The sequence below is a fragment of the Oryzias melastigma genome, linkage group LG1 (assembly GCF_002922805.2).
Source record: "Oryzias melastigma strain HK-1 linkage group LG1, ASM292280v2, whole genome shotgun sequence".
Taxonomy (NCBI): Eukaryota; Metazoa; Chordata; class Actinopteri; order Beloniformes; family Adrianichthyidae; genus Oryzias; species Oryzias melastigma.
In genome coordinates, this window is record NC_050512.1 from 5574107 (window position 1) to 5594842 (window position 20736).

The 20736-nt window shown below is 38.2% G+C and overlaps 1 protein-coding gene across 1 annotated transcript in view; it reads left to right on the plus strand.

Moving 5' to 3' along the window:
* Positions 1–20405, plus strand: part of mst1rb (macrophage stimulating 1 receptor b) — a 22585-nt gene extending 2180 nt beyond the window's left edge. The window contains exons 2-21 of the mRNA XM_024270508.2: positions 1154–2452; positions 9894–10070; positions 10149–10271; positions 10365–10535; positions 10626–10786; positions 11444–11579; positions 11666–11802; positions 11995–12174; positions 12963–13062; positions 13135–13353; positions 13802–13948; positions 14180–14333; positions 14517–14606; positions 14694–14909; positions 15002–15082; positions 15229–15410; positions 15483–15592; positions 16834–16999; positions 17080–17216; positions 19071–20405. Of these exons, the coding sequence (XP_024126276.1) occupies positions 1247–2452; positions 9894–10070; positions 10149–10271; positions 10365–10535; positions 10626–10786; positions 11444–11579; positions 11666–11802; positions 11995–12174; positions 12963–13062; positions 13135–13353; positions 13802–13948; positions 14180–14333; positions 14517–14606; positions 14694–14909; positions 15002–15082; positions 15229–15410; positions 15483–15592; positions 16834–16999; positions 17080–17216; positions 19071–19299 (4122 nt within the window). The 5' untranslated portion in view covers positions 1154–1246 and the 3' untranslated portion in view covers positions 19300–20405. The remainder of the gene's footprint in view (positions 1–1153; positions 2453–9893; positions 10071–10148; positions 10272–10364; positions 10536–10625; positions 10787–11443; positions 11580–11665; positions 11803–11994; positions 12175–12962; positions 13063–13134; positions 13354–13801; positions 13949–14179; positions 14334–14516; positions 14607–14693; positions 14910–15001; positions 15083–15228; positions 15411–15482; positions 15593–16833; positions 17000–17079; positions 17217–19070) is intronic.
* Positions 20406–20736: the final 331 nt, after the last annotated feature.

A 20736-nucleotide genomic window follows, 5' to 3' on the forward strand; every position in this document is an offset into this window, starting at 1 on the left:
AAGACCACTGGAGGCAGATTACAAAACAGATCTACGACACACCATATTAAAAAAAGTCAGATTATACACGAAAAATAAATGCTTGTACAAACTGATTTCAAAGATCTCCTTTGTTTTCAATAACTGGGAGTTCAGGTTTAGTCGTTGTTAGTGGGGTATTTTAATTTGCAGGCAGGTAAACAAAACAAGCTTTACTTTATTTAGCTTAATCTTGTATTTTAAGGCATTGTCGGGGTTTTGATGATGGTGGTGGGGGGTGGGGCGGGGGGTCACTGTCCCACTTCAGTCTTTATTTTTGTTCTTCAGAATCCTATGAGGGAAGTCAGAAATGAGTTGTTTAGTAAACACATGTCTACGGATTTGACAACATTCAGTCTTTTTTAATTTATTTAATTTTAAATGATCATTAAAAACTGAAAGAGACCATGTATCTTTCACTAATCATCACAATGTTACATTTTTATGTCCATAATTTTGACAATATTTATTTAAATTTACAGTTCCATTAGTTGTTCTCTGCATTTGAGCCATCCCTTGGGGGAGTGGTGAGCTGCAGACACTGCCGCGCTTGGCAGCCGTTTTGGTGTTTTAAACCAGCAATCCAATCACTTACAGCTCAGTCAAACAGAGAGGCATTGGGTCGCATTTTTAAAGTGTCTGGATTTGACCCCACAACCTTCCTGTTTCAGGTCAGACACTCTTCCACTAGGTCACTGAGTGTTAACTAGTTTGTGTTGTAGTTTGTCCTGTCCAACAGCAACAAACAGATAAGAGCTGTGGGCTTCATATGTTGGACAGATATGATTGTGACAGTAAGGGTTATAAAACTTAGAACACATGGGGGGTATATTTGTATAAACCCCTTTTGTATTTTCGGCTAAACTGTATATAAATCATTTCTGTATGTATTTCATTATTTTGGGCCATTAAAATAAACATCAAGACATCAATTGCTATTATCCCACATACTGGCAGTTATATTTTAATAGAAGTTTTCCTCAAAGAGCTGAACAGAGAACAGGTTTTTGCAAAACTTAAACCAGATATTGTATTTCCAATTCTTTGTCCAATTCAATGTTTTTAAAGCTATCCTAAAGTATGATAACAAGTTGGATTTCTTATACAGTTTTTTTTTTTTTTTTGGTCATTCCAGTATCAGTTGAAAGGATGCGTCTGCTGCAACACCACAACTGGAGGTAACCCAAGCCGTCTGTGCTGTCGTTCTCCTTCACAACCCATAGGGGAGATGGTCCACTGGACTGCACAATGGGAGTCATTCATCTGGCTCCAAACTTTGTTGACTTTAGCCCTTTCAAGCTGCCCTTCACTGGCCCCCAGTCCTGTGAACTTCTCAGTTGTCTACACCATGCCCTTCTTTCAGGCCAAGGGTCCCATCCAGAACATCGTCAACAACTCCTTTTACCAGGAGGTCTATGTGGCGTCACAGAATGTGATCGAAGCTATCAACAGGAGCTTGGAGAAAGTCTGGGAGCTCCGAACTGGACCAGCTGGAAGCCCAGAGTGTCAAATATGTGAATTATGTGACATTGAAAAGGATTACAATTTTGTAGAGAACACTAACAGCCAAGTACTGCTATTGGATACTTTCTTTATGTACTTGTATTCTTGTGGAAGTTCTCAGTTTGGTGTGTGCTATTTCCATCAGCTCAACTCTAATGGAGAGCCACCTTCTCGTACAAAGTGTTTGTATCGAAAGGACTCAAACTCTGCTGCTTACTGTCCTGATTGTGTGGCCAGCCCCTTTGGGACCAAAGTCTCCATGGTGGAAGAAGGCCACACTGTCTACTTCTTTGTTGCAGCTTCAGTCAACGACAGTGTGACCCAGCGTTATGGGAGGAAATCCATTTCTGTACGCAGGCCACTCGCCACAGAGGACGGTTTCTATAGTGATGTACGAGGACTAACTGTTCTTCCCAGCCTGCGTAGGGCTTACCACATTGAATATGTCTACAGCTTCTTCACCCAGGAGTTCGTCTACTTCCTCTCAGTCCAGAGAGAAAGTCCGGATCAAGACTTGTCCCCTTTTCAGACTCGTTTAGGACGGCTCCCTCGGAGTGAGTGGGAGATGAAGAGGTATCGAGAGTTGATCCTGGAGTGTCGCTTTGAGCCGAAGCGCAGGCGGAGGAACATACCTGGAGAACCCTATAAGGATATCGTCTACAATGTGGTCCAAGCAGCCTATTTTGGGAAAGCAGGCAGGGAGTTGGCAGAGGAGTTGGGGGCAGAGGAGGATGAAGACATCCTCTACGGCGTGTTTGCTGTCACAGATGACAACGGGGTCACAGAGGAGGATTCTGCTTTGTGCGCCTTTCCCATGGACAACGTCAATAAAGCAATTTCGGATGGGGTGGATGATTGCTGTGAGTCTGGACCAGAGCAGCTCTCCAGAGGACTTTGCCATTTCCAGATTTGTGAGAGCTGTCCTCATGAGGTGAGTCCATCACTTCACAATCAGCAGATCTCTGTCAGACAAATCAAGGCAGGAAAGTAAAGAAGAGCAGTGGGTTTTTTTTAACAGTTCACTTAAAACAAATCTAATTTTGTTTCTCTCGTCTTTGTGGTGTTGTACAGTAATATCAGTTGAGTTTGGGTGATTTCAGGTGTGCATCCTGCCTTTTCTTAGATATCGTGCAAAAATACCTAAAGGATAAACAACGTCATGCTAACGAGTTTGAGTTCTGCTCAGATGAAACCAGATTGAAGTGAATCATTGACAGAAATTCATAACATTTGGTGGTAGCATGGTATCTAGATGTGATGAATCTAGGAAAAATAACATTTTTTAGAATATCAGATTTGCGTTTTTTCTTCAATTTGATGGTCTTTAAAAATGAACGGTTGAAGTCTGTCTGACTTACCTTTTGACATGTTTTAGATGCAATATGTGTGTGTTTAACAAAACAAAATGACATTCAGTGTATTACAGCAAACTTTAAATACAACACAAACACAAATGTTTCTACAGCATTGGCGATCAACTAAAGCCTTTAAAGCAGTGTTTTGAGAGACTCAATAAAAAACACGTTTGTTTTGATACCCTGCATTCACATAGTACAAGAAATGTTAAAATATGTCAAAATTTCTGAGCCAGAATCATGGGTGGGTTAAATAAAAAACTTAGGTGAAGCCTTTCCATGCACACTTATATGCTTTTTATATTTATTCAAAGTAAAAAAGAACACATTGCCAGTATTGTTCATTCATCATTAGAAGATAGTTTTGAATCTCTGTCAGTACTTTCTTGTGAAGTTTGCAAGTTTTGCCAATTTCTGTTTTCCCGAGGCTCTCTGGCTCCATTTCACAGACCAAAATCCTATTTCATGAGCTGATTGGTGACTCTGCCCTACATTTGCCTGTGAAGGCATAAATAGCCTCCAGAAATCAATGTGACTGATCAAGCAAACAGGTGTTGATTGATTTTTTTTGTTAGATTCTTTACCAAACTTCTGAAAAGTGTCTTTCTATGTCTGTCTTAACTTTTTAAGTATTAGAAGATGTGTGAAACGCTAGGTAGCTTTGGAATTGTTTTTAGCAATGAAGCTAAAATGCCAAAGTAAGAAGAAACATGAAACTGACTGGTTTTGGATTCTTTGCAAACTATTACCAATTGTTTTCTTTTTATTCTGCTTTGTGTTTCCAATTGGAAACCTTTGTATCTCACTCAATAATAATTTTTTGCTTATGGGAGCCAGAAATTGATTCAGTCGTGCAAATAAATGATTCAGGCTTGATATTGTTTTTATTGAAACAAAGAGAAACTCCAACAAAACATTTGATCTGAAGTCATGTTAATATATCTATTCATTCTTTCCCAATTTATGTGGATCCGAGTCTCAACAGGCAAATGCCCAACATTTTTTTATTGTTTTGCAAAACATTAAGATGCTCTTTTTATGAAGCATGTTGGAAAACAACATTTTTTGTTTTTTTTAATTAATTTTCCAGTAGTAAAATTATTACTTATAAATGCTTACACTATTTTCACACTAACAAATGAATAAATGAAAATTATCAGAATTAAATAGTAAATGTTTAAAAACACATTTCATGAATGTTTTAGAAGAATATTACCAGGAAGAACTTAAACTTTTTTGTTGTAAAAGTCGGTCAAAACAGAGTAAATCAGTCATTTGATCATTGAGAAATTTTCTTCAAGGGTTATTTTAAAGATCCTATGAATATTGAATTTGTATTTTATGCTTCACACCAACAGTGAAAGAAAAGAATGCCCAGTGGGCTGTGGTGAACGCCATTAGTAGGTTTTAGTAACAGAAAAAATCTGATATTTGGGGAAAATGATCATATGTGGTGGTAATATACAACTCTGATATTTTTTTTAGAGAGACCTTCATATGCTATGAGTTCTGGGATGTTGCAGATTTGCAACATTAACCCTGCGTGATAAGTGACCACTAAAGACTTGAATATGATATGAACTCCAGCTTTTCAAAACAATGCAAAAAAGAAACAAAACTAGAAATAACTAATATTATGCTAGCATTTAGCTGTTGCAAATCTGCAATGCCTGCCCAGAGAGGGTTTAAGGCAGTTTCCACTCTCACAAATTATAAAATGTCCAATAGGAACGGCTAACTGGATCTGTTGGCTGCTCTGTTTATGGTCACCAGAACAAATCATCCACACTGATCATTTTCATATCCTCCTTCACTACACGAATCTCTCTTTTTTGCGCTTCTTCTTTCCTGGTACCTCTAACTCAGCATCCTTTTACCAAAGTCATCACTGTCCCTCCTCTGGACACGTCCAAACCATCCCAATCTGCTATCTTGGATTTATTTCCAAAACATCTAACATAAGCAGTTCCTGGAATGTATTCAGTCTTGATCCTATTTGAAACCAACAAGGATTTATTAAAAATTTTCAATAAAACACAAGGATATTTATTTACAAAATTATGCATCTCTGTTTTAAGCAAAATATGGATGAAAAAAATACCACATAAAAAAAAACTGCTACAGTAAATATGACAATTCAAACTAAGGCCTTCTTCACATGTAGCCCTAGTTGTGTTGGAGAAATGTTTTTACGTCATTGCAAGTAAGGACTGCTTTCAGGAGAGTGGTTGCTGTGGTTTATATGAATTTCTCAATCCTTATCACAAGACACTTTAATAATTATTAATAATAAATGGATGAAAGATGTACTCCCACTTACCTTGCACTCCACATTTAAGGATTCTAAATCGATAATAATTAAGATGGACTTCCAAAAAAAATCTAATCTAGAATAGTAAATGGGAAAGCATTTCTTTTTTATGTAACATATACATCAAGATGTGTTGCTTGTTGCCAGGAGTATAGTATTGGTTTTTGCGGAGCACTATATGTATATTCTTATTAGTCATTGTAAAACTGTTTATCCTCTATGAGATCTAAAGACTTTATAACTTTTGCTTTCATTAGGTTTATATTTTCCCAGTGTTCCGTAGAGGAAATGTGGTTCCATTGTATCATGGTGCCTTTTCTTACTAACCCGGTTACCTGCAGTCTCTGAGACAACCAACAATGCATGGACTGTAATTATTTAGGATTTCCTGACAAGCGCATCTTCCTCAATATCCTGATTACAACATAAGCAAAGGTCTCTGTAATCATATGCAATGACTTTTAGGGATTGCCCAGGGATTTAAATCATGTCACACAGTCTCTCATTAACTTCTCTCTGATAATCAGGTGGTAACAATGCAATCTTCAGCTTCTTTCATCAAAACAAAAAACTCACGAATCATAAGATTTTTCAACATTAATTGTGAGCTGGTTCTTTCAAAGCACCAGATAATATTCAAAACTGTTCAGTACTGAGCCACGGTCTGACTGCTAAAAAGTAGGGATGTAACAATCAATCAATGAACCGATTTCTATCCCTTTGATCAATCTGTCTGAGGCAGAATCGAATCAAATCAACCTAAATAATTTATACAAGAAATCTGGAAAACTTCACCTGCACTGTTCAGTACCAGGTATTCATCTCTGAGTCACACTGCTTGAACTTTTGTCTAAAGATTTTGTGGATTGATTTTAGTTCAGTAAATAGAATTGTTCAAAATAAACCAATATTTAATATGAATCGCATTGGCAGCCACAAATCATGATATTAATCAAATCATTGTTAAAATCAATCGTTACACCCTGACTAAAAGGGTTGTACTTAGGTCATTCAAGTTGGATATTATTGAAGCTTAATTTAACTCTCAAAGTACAGAAAAGCATATCTGAATAGCTGGGTTAGAAAGATCTACCAGGGCACCAAGACTTCAACAAAAAGTGGTATTTAACAGGGACACCTGAGCTCGAATCTTGACACCTCTCCCCCGATGAGTCTAGACTGGGGAGGGGGTTCACTCAGTTAAGATTGTCTGTCACAGCTGAAGATGTAATGCAGTTCTGGTGCTTCTTGGAAAACGGACCTCAGAGGATGAGTGTGAATCCTTGTTAGTATTGGTAGATACTAACCTTGTAGTTTAATGTGCAGCAGAATCATGTTGGGCGAATGTCTTTGTCCTTCCACTGAAACTGGTCTTGGAGCAGTAAACAAACTGTCCAGCTTTAGTTTTTCAACCTCCAATCTATATTCCTCCAACTTCTCCTTGAACTGTGTTATCATTGTGACAATTTGCCAAAACATTTTTGATCCAATACTTCCTTTCTACTGAGAAAGTGTCTAAAATCAGTCGCTACCGTTCTTAATTCAGATATTAATGGAATCACATCATAAAACCCATCCTCAGAATCTTCTGTTCTTCATCTGGTTATGAAAACTGGGAAAAAAAAACTGATTGGGGTGCAGCTTCATTCACCAACTCCTTCTGGTAACCCAAGACTCCAGTCTTTGTATAATCTTTAAGCGAGTATGCAAATAAATTATTATAGTGCTGTACTAATGACAGGAATATTTACAACAAAGCAATGCTGAAGTACTCAAATCAGAATGAAATATTTATTATTAAGGTGTCTATTTCTAATATTCACTTTTTTGTAATCTCCACATCAATCATTTTGGTCAAGAATGTTTTAATATTTTTATACCTTTCATTTTCCTTTTTTTACTTGTAGGGTTTTCAGTAAGGCTAACGCTAATTTTCTAAAAATATTAAAAAAAAAAATGTGTTTAAATTAAGTGTAGCTTAAAATGTTTATCTTTAGGAGACATTGCTACAGCATATTCTGAAGGTTGACTACTTCAAATATATTAGTTTTATAACTTGCATGACACCTTAACTCAGACTGAGAAAAAGTGAGGAAAAAACATACATTTCTGTGTCCTAACTGCAGACATACTCCAGTTCTTGCCTTTTTCCTCTGATAAAATCAGACACTTTCTTCCCCAAACTTTTTAAATGTTTTTTTTTTTTTTGTCAAAGCGCACTGATTTATGGTGAATTAAGTTCAATTCTAGTACTTGTCTTGAACAGATTTTACTTAAAAGTAAACTTTCTATAGTTTTTAATATTCTAAAAAGTCAAAATTAGGACGATCAGGAATTATCTTTGCAGTCCAGAAGACACATTTGTTTCTAAAAATGCTTTCACGATACCACCTTGAGTTGTTTCTATCCTGCTCTTTGTCTTGGCTCCTCTTCTATCAGTGGCGGGTGAAACCATCATCTATCATAGCCTCTTAATACACACAATATCATATTATCATAACAGATCTGGTGTGTCAGGACTCTGCAGCTCTTCTAGCCTGACAACCTCACAGGAAAACAGCTGAGGCCTCTTTCATCTATAAATCTGTTGGTTTTATTATCTATGGTAATGGTAAACTGTGGCTTCTTTTGGACAAAGGTAACATTTCATCTGTTGAATGTGCACAAAGACTCAAACTGTCAGATACTTCTGTGCCATCCTTACGCTTAGCCTCATTTGGAAAATGTTGACATAGCAAATATGAACAGTCACAACTCTCCATCATGCTTTCTTTAAAACAATATGTTTATAAAAGTATTACAGACCCACTACAATGAAAATTGTGGCCCTACACACATGCAAACACAACTCAAAGGCAAATTTCTTACGAACCATTGCTACTCTACAGAAACTATGTCTCTGAAAATGACGTTTTTTGTTTGCTAAAAACGGCATAATCATGATTAAAAGACCACTCAGAATTGTTTAAGAATAGATCAAAAGATGACTGTAGTGGGTCTTTGATGAAATGTTCTAAACAATATAACACAGCAGAGCTGAAGTCAGATTCTGACTGAAAATCTAGTGATAGGTGCACAGCAACCATGGAGTTTTTTATATGTGCATGTTTGAAGGACATGGACAAACAATTCTGACTGTACACCCAACTCCACACAGTAACACAGATCAAAACGCACTCCAATGAAAATGGGGTTTTGGTGTTTTTAAAATGTTCTTCTTGCATTTTTCTCATAAAGGAGGACATGTATAAAAGAATTTCTGATTATTTCTTTACTCAAATCGTGATGGATTGAGATCAGATGAAAACCAATCAGGTGAAAAAGCCCTCCGTTGTGACATTAAAGGGGCTGGCCAAAGTTTTTCTGCTCCTCTCCACTTTGATGCATTCAACTGAAAACAAGTAGATATAATAATGTCTTAATTTTCCTCGTCTGAGCTGGAATGTGGCTCAAACTGTACGGCTCCAGGGTTCCGATATTGCTCGCCGCTTGTGTTGCTCTGCTAAGCCAGGGTTCAGCAACCCCTTCATTGTGTCTCTCTGATTTAAGAAAAATACAGTTTTTAATTTTAAATGGAAACATAAGTAAAAAATAAGTAGTAAAGTGAAAAAAGTAAACCCTAACTTTTTTCTATCCATTCACAAACAGTTGAAAAACAGTGTCACTTTGTGAGTTTCCTGACTGATAATACCCATAATTCTTTAAATTCGTAGTTTAACCGTCGATGCACAGCATTTTGACAGATTTTTTATCATGTACCACAAAAGGTAAAATAAATAAATCTGAGGTCAGTAAGCACAACCAAAATGTATTTTCAAGAGTTATTAGGCAGATTTTCTATTTTTGAACAAACTGAAGTATTTTAACCTCTTAAGGTTAAGAAAATGCAAAAAGGGTCATTGAATTGGCTTTGATTTAATTTTGATTTGCTAGATTTGTGCATTTCTGGCAACGAAGCACAGAAAAACTGAAAAATAAAATCATTTTAAGTCATTATATTATCATACTATATATGCTGCATTGAGATACGTGACACAGGAAGTCTTTTATTTTGAAAAGAAGTCATTAGAACCTTTGTAAAGGTTATAAGCTATTTGATATTTTGAAAAAAAATACTATTTTTACCAATGTTTTTATGCCAAAAAAAATCATTTGTATGTATCTCAGTGGGAACAATAACACAAATACAAATCAGTCTTATTTCTCTAAAGGGTGAGCTAAGACCTGGTGACTCTTGCTGGGTTGCGGTGTGCGAAAAATCCATCCAATTGGCTCTTTAAGTGTTGAAGGTTGCAGAACCCTACTCTAAGTTATCTGGACAGAGTGTAAACACAAGAATGATGGGACATCAGTGAAGGGTTACATCCACACCAACAGTCCCGCCCATAACTCAGAGGCAAATTTCTGATGGACTCCTGCCTCTGCAGAAAACACGTCGTAAAAAAAACGACATGGGTTTTTGATTTTGGGTAATTAAAAGACTTCTATAAACGAGGTACAAATATAGATGGAGTGGGACTTCAAGGAGCAAAATATGTGTGTGAGGGCTTCTTGCAGCTTTAAATAATACAACAAACCCCAAGACCTTACGATAATATACAGTATGCGGGTGGATTTTGTTGGAAACCAGTGATAAAGTTTAGATGACGGTGCAGATAGTTTCTTACAGCTCTCTTTACTTACATTTCTTTTAATACTTTCTGAAGAGCATGGAGAACAATGCCACATGCAGAGACCATCCCACCATGGTGTCCAAGCCCTACTACAGAGTGGACCTCTTCAACAGAAAGATGACAAACGTCCTGCTTACTTCCCTCCTGGTCACAACTATAGACAGCAAGACTGTTGCACACATTGGCACTTCGACTGGACGTCTGCTGCAGGTATGCATGTTCATCTGTCAGAACTCTTCTGGTTAATGCTGTTGATACAACATCCACTTTTCTGATCTGGCTTTGCAGCTTGTCCTGACGAGATCCAGCCCGGTCCTTTTTGCCAATTATTCTTTAGTGGAGAATCAGAGGGTTTCATCCATCGCTGCTGTGTACTCAACAGAGTATCTACTTTTTGTGGTTGGAGACAAGGTACCATTCTGCCTCTCTTTGTGTTTGTTTTCTAAGCTGAAAATAACCCTTCTGATTGGGTCACTTTAATAATAAATGATGTTTGCTGCTCAGATGATCCAAGTACCCCAGAGAGGGCCCGGCTGCCAACACTTCATGACCTGTGCTATGTGTCTGACGGCCCCAAAGTTCATGGGCTGTGGCTGGTGCTCTGGGGTGTGTTCATGGAGGAGCGAGTGTCAAAGTCGATGGAGGAACGACTCTTGTCCACCAGTGATTACAGGGGTGAGAATAGTTCAATAAAACCCTTCTGTGCATCTCATAGAAATAATGAGTGTACATCCAGACACTACTTTGTTATTTTTATTGATGTAGTTCTCTCCACGCACTGCCGCCCCTGATGGTCAAACAGAGCTGACCGTATGTGGGAGGGAATTCCAGTCTCCCTTAAGACCCGCCATCACCTCCAGAACCCACCAGATCCGACTGGGACACACGGCCTGCACCGTGAACTCTCTGAAAAGCAACAACACACAGTGAGTCCCACTGCAGGTTCTCCTCCATCAAATGTCACAATATTTTACATTTTTGGAAAGGTCACTTGAAATAAAAACGAAATGTGTGAGTTTTTTTGAGTTGCTAGTTCACCAAAAGTTGGCATAATACTAATCCGATGCTACTTTAGCTTATTTCAAGCTATTTAAAGACCAACTCTGATAATCTTTTGAGCTATGTTAAAAGCAATCCCAGCTCTTTTTCCAACTGCTTGTTTATATTGGCTTCTGATTCACAACGATTTGAATAAACGAATACTCAGAAGTGACATTTTGTGCCTAACTTTCTTTATATCATTAAAAAATGCAGGCGGTACATGTTAAAAACACCAAAACATAATTTTAATCGAAGTTTATCTTGAATTCTTTTGTAATCATTTTGTATGAATTAGCTTTATAAGGACACATTTCAGGTTTCATTCACTTCATCTGACAAGTTTTTGTCATCAGGGTACATCTCTACTGATGTATCATTTTACATTTAGACTATATCCAAAAAGGATCAAATCTGTTAGCTTTATTGTCTACACACGTCTGCAGATATTCTAGTTTACTGTAAAAAAAAAAAGACCAATGTTGCAGAAAATGTACAATCCATAAATATGTTTATTTTTTGTGGTTTCTTCTGCTGCTTTTCAGCTTAGTGTGTAAAATCCGCTCCGGAACCACCAACTTATCCAAACCAGTCAGCATCACAGTGGAAGTGCACGAGGACAGAGTGGAGAGCCGTTACACTATTGATGGGAAGGCAGAAATGCCAGGGTTTACATTTGTGGTAATGATTTTGAAACTTGTTCTTGACAACTCCACAAAGAATTCTTACGATTTTTTTTAAAAAGTCTTAAAACTGTTTCACTTTAGATTCCCAACATCACAAAAATTAAGCCCAACTATGGGCCTCGCATTGGTGGAACCCTTATCACAGTGACTGGACCTCACCTGGATGCTGGAAAGACCAGAAAAGTCACCCTCAATGATGTCCCCTGCCCAATACAAAGGTTAACAAATGTTCTTCTTCATGCTATCATTTCACTCACATCCAAACCTGCTCACACTTGTTTGAATTCCTCCTCTCTTGAAGATAAAAACTGACTCACCTACTGGAAATGCTTACTGTATCCATTAAAGTGAGAAGGCTCGGAATATTCCTCTGTTAGTCAAACCATGAGTTCCCCTTTCTTTCTCTGCAGGGTGACTGAGTCAAAAGGGAATATTTCATCCATCATCTGTTTGTCTCAGGCCATCTCAGAGGTGCGGGACGTCCCTCTGAGAGTTTTCATTGACAAGTCCCGCGTTCACACAACCAAAGTGTTTTATTACAAAGAAAACCCAAACATTACAGCCGTGCGGCCTGATTGCAGCTTTAACAGGTAGGAGACTTGGGGCTTTAGCCAGTTTCTTTGTAAAATGTACTTAAGAATGTAAGTACAGAGTAACTCAACACTTGGCGCATTCATCTGGATTTAACAACATTTACAGGATCATCTGTGCATGTTTTCATAACCTAATTTACATGCCGCAGATTCAAAGGCATGCTGCTGCAGAAGGAGCTGAATGTAGTTCAGACCTCCACCTGTTTGCAAGAAATCTGATTTCCCCTTAGGGGTTAATAAAATATTTTTGAAAGGAATTCGAGTTAAAATAAAGCCTTGAGAAATCTATAACCCAAACATAATGTGGCTAAACACGTTTTTTTTTTTTTGGTAGAAAAGGTTTATCTCAGACTTGAGTGTTTTTTTTCATGGCTGGCAGCGGTTCAGACTGCAAGGATCAGATTGTTTTTGTAATTTTCTTTCTTACTGCGCTTTTGAGCAAAAATTTTGCCCTTGCAACGTATTAAAAAACTCACCAAAATTTGCACATAACTAGTATCCAATAAAAATGAATTTTGGGCATAGTGAATGACAGTCCCCAAAAATGATGACATCATTGCAGGCAAATATTTCTGCTTCAGTCAACCAGAAGAACAGCTGTGGCAGCGATGCTGCTAGACAAAACTATTTCAGCTTGAAATTCAGGTGGTTTTAGGAAGAAAATTAATTGCTGCAAAGATTTATCTGCTTTTGTATGTGTTGCAAACCTGAAATACTAACAGAAGTTCATTATACAAACATGAAGTATAAATAAAACCGTGATTTTTTGTGTGTTTCTATTGCAGAGGCTCAAAAATTGTGATTGAAGGGCAAAACCTGGATTCTGTTTATCGCACCGTCATTCGCTTTAGCCCCAGTGAAAGCCACCTGAAACCGGTTACAGCGGTAAAGCACACACCATACAGTTACATGCATGCTCCATGATAGAATTCTCCAAACAATGCACTGCTGTTACAGGAGTGCATAGGCAAGTCCAAGAGCAACAGAATGGAATGCATTACTCCCGTGTTCCAAAGAGACGAGACGGAAAAGGGAGAACTTTCCTTTGATATGGATGGAGCGATTGGCCTTTGGAAAAAAGAGTTTTCCTATCACCCCTCCGGCGAGCCCATACCTTTTGAAACAGATGAGCATGTGCTGAGTTTGTACCCAGGGTTTGATGAAGTCTCACTTCATGTAAGTCCGTCTTTCATGTTAGAAGATTCGCACATATTTAGAATAAAAATGACAACATTTACATTGTAAAATCATATTCAGAATGCTTTTATTTTGAAAAAAAACGAGAGTTCACATTCTGATACAGTTTTTTTTTTTTTTATCTACACCATTATTCTTGATTCTTTTGTTAGAAACTTACCATAAAGCCACTGTAAACAGAACGCTGCATAAGCAAAGTATCATGTTGGGTTTTCAAAATAAAAGCAAAAATCTTATTTAAAACCACTTTCTCTTCTATTTCCTTTAAAACCAAAAAGGAAAAAATGTTTTCTCGTTTTTCCAGCTTAGAACCTAATGGTGGAATTGTTTATAACATTATGATAGACCTAATGTGTAGTCCTTTTAAGGGTTTCTTAAGTTATTTAAAACTCTCTTTCCCAACTGATTCAACCCTCTGTTTACCCAGCATAAAAAGCTGAACCTGGTGAGCTCCTGTATGACCATCATCATGGCGGTAGCTGATGTGGATTGCAATGCTAAAGTCCTGGACAATGAGATCACCTGCAGAATCCCCAAAAATATGTCCATCCCCAGCGAGGGGCTGCCGGTGAAGGTGGGTAATAAATGATTACTTCTTCAAATGATTGTTAGCGTGAACCATTCCTATGCTGTTATGTGTTTTCACATTTTCAGGTTTTTAGTTCTTGTAGTTAAATTAACTCTACGACACTATTAGGATGTTTAGCTTTAACTTTTTGCAGTTTCATGTATCATTTAAAACAGAAAATAGGTTGACAGGTTTCGTTATTGTCCTCACAATAACACAAACTGTGCTGAACTCCAGATATCGATCAACGGTGAGGTTTACGACGTCGGTGTTGTGGTGAGGGTCAGCAACCACTACATGGTGGGAATCGTTCTGGGGATCCTGGTGGCTCTGGTGGCCGGAGCTGTGCTGGCTTTTGTCGTCATGAAACATTTGAGAAAGAAGAAGAAAGGTGAGCGACCCCCGACTCTCAACTCCGTGTTGTGGACTTTGAATGTGAGTGCTCAACAACTCCTGCCCTGGAATTTTGAATGAAGCTTTTCAACTGAAACATCTCAGGTTTTGCATCGGAAGTACATGTGCTCGTCCTCTCTTTTGGGTTGATGATCAGCGAAAGTTGTGAAATGTTTTTCAGCCTCCATGGTGGAGGCACGTTTGGCCATTGGTTCTATCCGCTCGGGTGCAATTCCTCTGGACCTGTCACCTGTGGGAGACTACAGAAGAGGTGACTGCATAACTAAGCACACATTATTGTCTCCATCTTCATGCTGCATATAGGTCATTTAACCTGTGTTTTTCTTCTTTTAATCAGTAATCTCCCTCAGTCCTCCCACCCCTCTGGTGGGTTCAGTGGCTTTCCAAAGTCTGTCGTACTCCGCGAGTGGCATAGATCCGGTCCTCACTCCCCTCATGCCCACAGAGAAGATCTCCATCTCCAGCTTTAGGCCCGAGCTGCTGGAGGAGGTAAAAGATGTTCTCATCCCCGCCGAGACGCTTGTTGTGCAGCATCACCGCATAATAGGGAAGGGTAAGAAAATCCAGCAAATAAACTAAATAAAAACTTTAATTGCATTTTAACTAAGCTTTTTTTTTCCGCTTTGATTAATGCTTTCCTTGCAGGCCATTTTGGAACAGTCTATCATGGCTACCTATCAGACTCCTCCAGCAGGGAAATCCACTGTGCTGTTAAGTCATTGAATAGTTAAGTCTGCTTTTCGGGTGGGGTTTATTTTGTTTTAAGGAAGCACAACAAGGTTTCTCATCTGGGAAAAATAATCTAAATTGGGTTTGAGAAGCACAGACTCCATGTTTTCACTAAATCTCTTATAATTTTACTGTCCCACCAGGAATAACAGACGTTGAAGAGGTGGAGCAGTTCCTAAAAGAAGGCATCATAATGAAGGGTTTCCACCACACCAATGTGCTGTCTCTGCTGGGCATCCTCCTGCCACAGGAAGGGCTCCCCCTAGTGGTCCTGCCATACATGAAACATGGGGACCTGCGCCACTTTATACGCTGCGAGAAGAGGGTGCGACAGCAGCATCCACACACCTCTGATTTTAGGACCACTTGCCAAATAAAACTGTAATGCTTGTTTTAGAACCCGACTGTGAAGGACCTCATCGGCTTTGGACTGCAGGTTGCTAAAGGGATGGAGTACTTGGCTCAGAAAAAGTTTGTGCATAGAGATCTTGCAGCACGTAATTGCATGTGAGTCACAAAAAAGCAAGAGAATGTGATTTTATTTTAGATTTTATTTCCTGTCTGATTGAACCTGAACTTAACTGAAGAAACAAGAAGAAAAAAAAACACTTTGGAAGTTGGTTGCAATCACACAAAGTATGAAACTTGTACGCCACAGTTTACAAGAGCAAAACACTAAACTTTTGCCATTTTAAATTCAATTTCCATTCAAATAAAAATACAGTTTCACTGGGAATGCAAAATCAAAAATAGGGAGAAAATGAGATGAGACACAATGCATCTGAAAACATTTGTGCTACAAGCGCAAGAAATATGTTTTGAAAGCAAAAAAACATTTTTTGAAAGCAAATATTTTATATTTTCTTTTGCAAATTAAGAAATTTAATACTTAAAACTTTACATTTTGTTTGCAATTTAGGAAATTTTGATCTCAAAACTTTGACTTTTGTTCATAACATGGTGGCACAAAAATTACTTTATATTTCATCACCAAAACCATGACTTACAAGTTAATTTAAATCAAAGAACAGACTCTAGAAAAAGTCACAAACACAAGCCAGATGAGTGAGAGTTTTTAATATGCTAATTTAATATTGTGTTATATGATTTAAGGAGGAACACTTTCTGAAAACAGAAAAAATGTTGGAAAAAAGGAATTCTCTATTAATTATTCAACTCCACTAGATTGATGCACCTTAGTGCTTTTGCTGTCAAAAAACATTTATTTGAATTTTTATATTAATTCATTATTTTCAATCCACAAATAAGAGACATGGCAGATATTTTATAAAACACATAAATGCATTTTCCTTACACTTTTACTGTCATTTTGACTTATTTTGTTAACTATTTTATTAAAAATAAGTTTTAGTTACAGAGATACACTATCATGCCAATTCTTTTTCTTTTCCTTTCGGCTTTTCCCTTCAGGGGTCGCCACAGCCAATCAGCTTCCTTCATCTAACCCTGTCTTTTCCATCCTCCACTCTAACACCAGCCACCTTCATGTCTTCATTCACTGCATCCATAAACCTCCTCTTTGGTCTTCCTCTAGACCTCTTTCCTGGCAGCTCAGCATCCTTCTACCAATATATTCACTGTCTCTCCTCTGGAATCTCCCTCTCTGCAATCTCTTCAGTGCAGTCAGTGGTCACAGAAAAAGCAGCATCTACAAGAGCAACAAATGTTTGCAGAAAACATTCATACTGTGAATTCTGATGTCATAATATAATTTCTTCTGTCCACAGGCTGGATGAGTCCTACACTGTGAAGGTAGCAGATTTTGGGATGGCCAGAGATGTTTTTGATAAGGAATACTACAGCATTCAAGACCACAGGAAGGCTAAATTACCTGTTAAGTGGATGGCCATTGAGAGTCTGCAGACACAGAAGTTCACCTCTAAATCCGATGTGGTGAGTGCGTTCAATTCAGGAATGCAGAGCTGCATGGGTTTAACAATGTAAATGTGTTCAGTGCATCTTTGTTGTTGCAGTGGTCTTTTGGAGTGCTGATGTGGGAGATGTTAACCAGAGGAGCCAGCCCTTACCCAGATGTGGATCCATATGATATAACAAATTACCTAATGAAGGGCAGGAGGCTTCCTCAGCCGCAGTACTGCCCTGACCCATTGTAAGTAGGAAAGTCACAGCTGCGAAGCTCCGAAAGTGATAAAGAAATGACACAAACTGACATTTATTCTGACATGCTGTTTAGATGGTCTCTCAGCAGAGCGAATTGTCCACTTCTTGCTCTTCAAGCGTAGTTATGCGGTGTCTTTTCAGAGTTAACGTTTATCCCTGCAGCAGTTACTCAGTGACTTAAACATGAGTAGGAAGTGCATCAAACATTTGTTAAAAATGGGGTTGACCAGTGTTGGACACTTGTTTGTTTTGTGATGTGCAGCAGGGAGCTAAACCGCAGTGACACTGACATAAACTGAGAATAATTCTGTTTTTTTTAGATTAGAATTGGATAAATACAAAAAAATGAATTAAGAAATAATAATAATCCAACATTTATTGATGAGGGGCTGAAGAGTAAAGACTTTTGGTTGGTTTGGTGGAAACCAAAGACAAAGGCTGAATCTGATTTCTCCCTCTACCCCTACACACAGCTATCCAAAACATGAATATAAATCGGTATCTTATTTTTCTAAAGGGGGAGAGAAGACTTAGTGGCTCCTTCTGAGTTTTGGTTGGCAAGAAATTGACCCGAAAGGCTGTTTAAGTGTTGAAGGTAGCAGACCCCTGCCCCAACACAAAACCTCAGAGACCAGAGATATTTTAAAGAAAAGATTCAAGGTCCATCTCTCTAACCTGGCCTTTAGCTAAGTTTATTATTTTTCTTTAATTTGTATTTGTCTTTTGACTTTACACTGGATTATTAACTCATTTTAAAAATATTTTAATTTTTTTTTCTTCAGATAAAAATCACTAGGTCTTCACATTGTCAAAATGCTTGGAGTCACAACGGTGAAATTTCCTCATATTTAGATGAACTTATAGGCAGTTCAGGCACCTTTCCAGCTTTGTTAGACTAGTATCTGTCTGGGCTACGAATGTGACAATGAGACAGAGGCGTTTGGATCCATAAGCAGCCAAGGTTTAATAACAACCATAAACAAAGGGGGAAGGCAAAGGGAAGTCAGAGTCCAGGCATGGGCAGACAGGATGACATGGAGACAAGCAGAGATCAAAACCAATAGAGAAAACAAAGCAAAAAAACCACTCAGAAATGTATACAAGGCAGTACAAGACTTCACACAGAGGTGGTGACAGCAGGGAGGCCATATACACTGGTGGTGATGAGGTAGATTAGAAACAGCTGAGGAGATCCGGCTGAGGGAGTGACTGCTGATTAAGGAGAAGGAGTGCAGGGTCAGTACTCAGATGAGGGCTCCCTCTGGTGGTCAGATGTGGAAGTGCTGACAAGGAGTTCGTGAAAAACTATAAATGGTATTTATATGTGTGCGACTTTCCAACATGTGTTTTAAAGTCGCCTCTGAGGTGGAGCCGAGCATTCCCAACCCCCGTCCCCTCCTCGTTGCTGAAAGCTCTACATTTAGTCTAAACAGGGAGCTTGTGCCCCACCCCCTGTATTTTCTACACCACAAAAATCCTGTTTTTTTGTGTGCTCTCAGTTCACAATTATTTGGATTAGAAATATTCAGAAACATAATTTTGAGCTTATTGTTTTTTAAATAAATGCCAGAAAAATGCCTCAAGAACTCATTTATAACACCAAAAACATTGGAGAGGGCCTTTAAGAAGTAAGGTCTTGTACATTAAAAACATGACAATAATTTCCTAATTTCCCCACTGAGATTATAAAAAAAATAAATAAATAACTAGAAGGGAAGAACATTCAGTTGCACTTGTGCAAAACTGTGGGAAATATTTACCACCGGAGCTTAAAAAACACTTTTTATTCGTTATTTATAGTGAAACGAGAGCAGTTTCACATTTCACCATCTCTCTTGTGTAGGTATAAAATCATGCTGCAGTGCTGGGATCCTGACGCAGAGCTCAGGCCGAGTTTTTCCACTCTGGTGTCGGCGGTCTCGACCATTCTTTCAGGCCTGGAGGGAGAACACTACATCAGCCTGAATGTCACCTATGTGAACCTGGACCAGCCGCGCCCGTACCCTGCCCTCACCGAGTCTGCAGACGAGTACGACTCTTCAGAAGACTCGGGAGGCTCCGACTCTTCCTGATCCTCCCCTCCCAGTCTCTACACTTTAAACTAACGTTGGTACATTTGAAGCATGTATGAACTATTCAATGCTGCAAATATATCTTTCAGTCACCTCACTTGAGTGGCATGACTGCTGAGTGCATGTTTTTATTGAAGGAGGGATTTAGCTGAGCCACAGTGGAAAGAATTTGAAAAATGTTATTTAAATGACTATTTAAGGATATTTTTTCTGACCTCTGGACCAAGAGCTGCCTCAAACCCATTTTAAGCATTTTAAAGAAAGTAAAAAAATAAAATCCTGCTTGGAGGATTGTCAGCAAAAGAGCAGCAAAGGTAATTTGAGTCTCAAATCCAAATAATTCATCATGTTGGGAGAGATTTTCTAATTTTTGCTTTTCAACAGAAGAACAAACAAACAAACAAAAAATGATGTGTTCGTAGGTTTATGTTAAGGAGCGCTTCTGTTCCCGGTTTGTCATTTGAGAATCACACTGGACCTATCCCAGCTACTTCAGAGCGAAGGGAGGGTAAATTCTGGACAGTTTCCCAGTTCATCACAGGACCACACACTCACATTTACTCCCATGGGAAACTTCAGTCATCAATCAACCAATGGAACATGCGTTTGGACTGTGGGAGGAAGCGCTTGGAGAACATGCAAACTGCATACAGGAAGGACTTCAGAGATTTGAACAGAGCTGACAGTGCTAACCACTACACCACAGATCCTGTAGAGTCAGTCTTCAGATTCAGATTTGTGTAATAGATTTATGTACAGGGGCCAACGGTTTCCCTTTGAAATGTCAATATTTCTGTCACAGACAGGTGTTGTTTGACCATTACATAAGTTTGTGGTTATAAATTATGAATCAGTGAAGACTCATTTCTGTCTGGATCTACAGTTTGTGCATTTGATCCAATGTAAAATGTTCCTATTTGGAGCACCTCCGTTTGACAACTTCAGAAAAAATAAAAAATAAAACTGGAATATGAAAAAGGATCTTAACAAAATCTATGTATGATGTGAAAAGAGATGTTAAAGAAGTAACATCTAATGTTGTATACATTTATGACAGCATTAAAATTTGTGTTGGTAACAAAAAATCTTGTTTTTCTTAAAAAAAACAACAATTTTATTATTTTTCCAAATGGTTTCCATCATTTACCAATTACAGGACATTTATTTTGCCCCTAGCCTTCTCAAATGTATGTTTTTGTACTACCGGTAACACCACAATGAGCATTAAGCAACACAGAAACACATTTGAAAGGAGCAGGAAACCAGTTGTAAGTTTTAATGCAACTTAATTCCACTAAACCCGAACAGATGTGAGGTCATGGACATCAATCCTGTATGCAAAGCCTGGATAGATGTCTAATAAACACAAAAATAATATACGTGATTGTTAATTTTAAACTTTGTTCAGGAAACAGTTCCCTGTAAAATTGCACACAT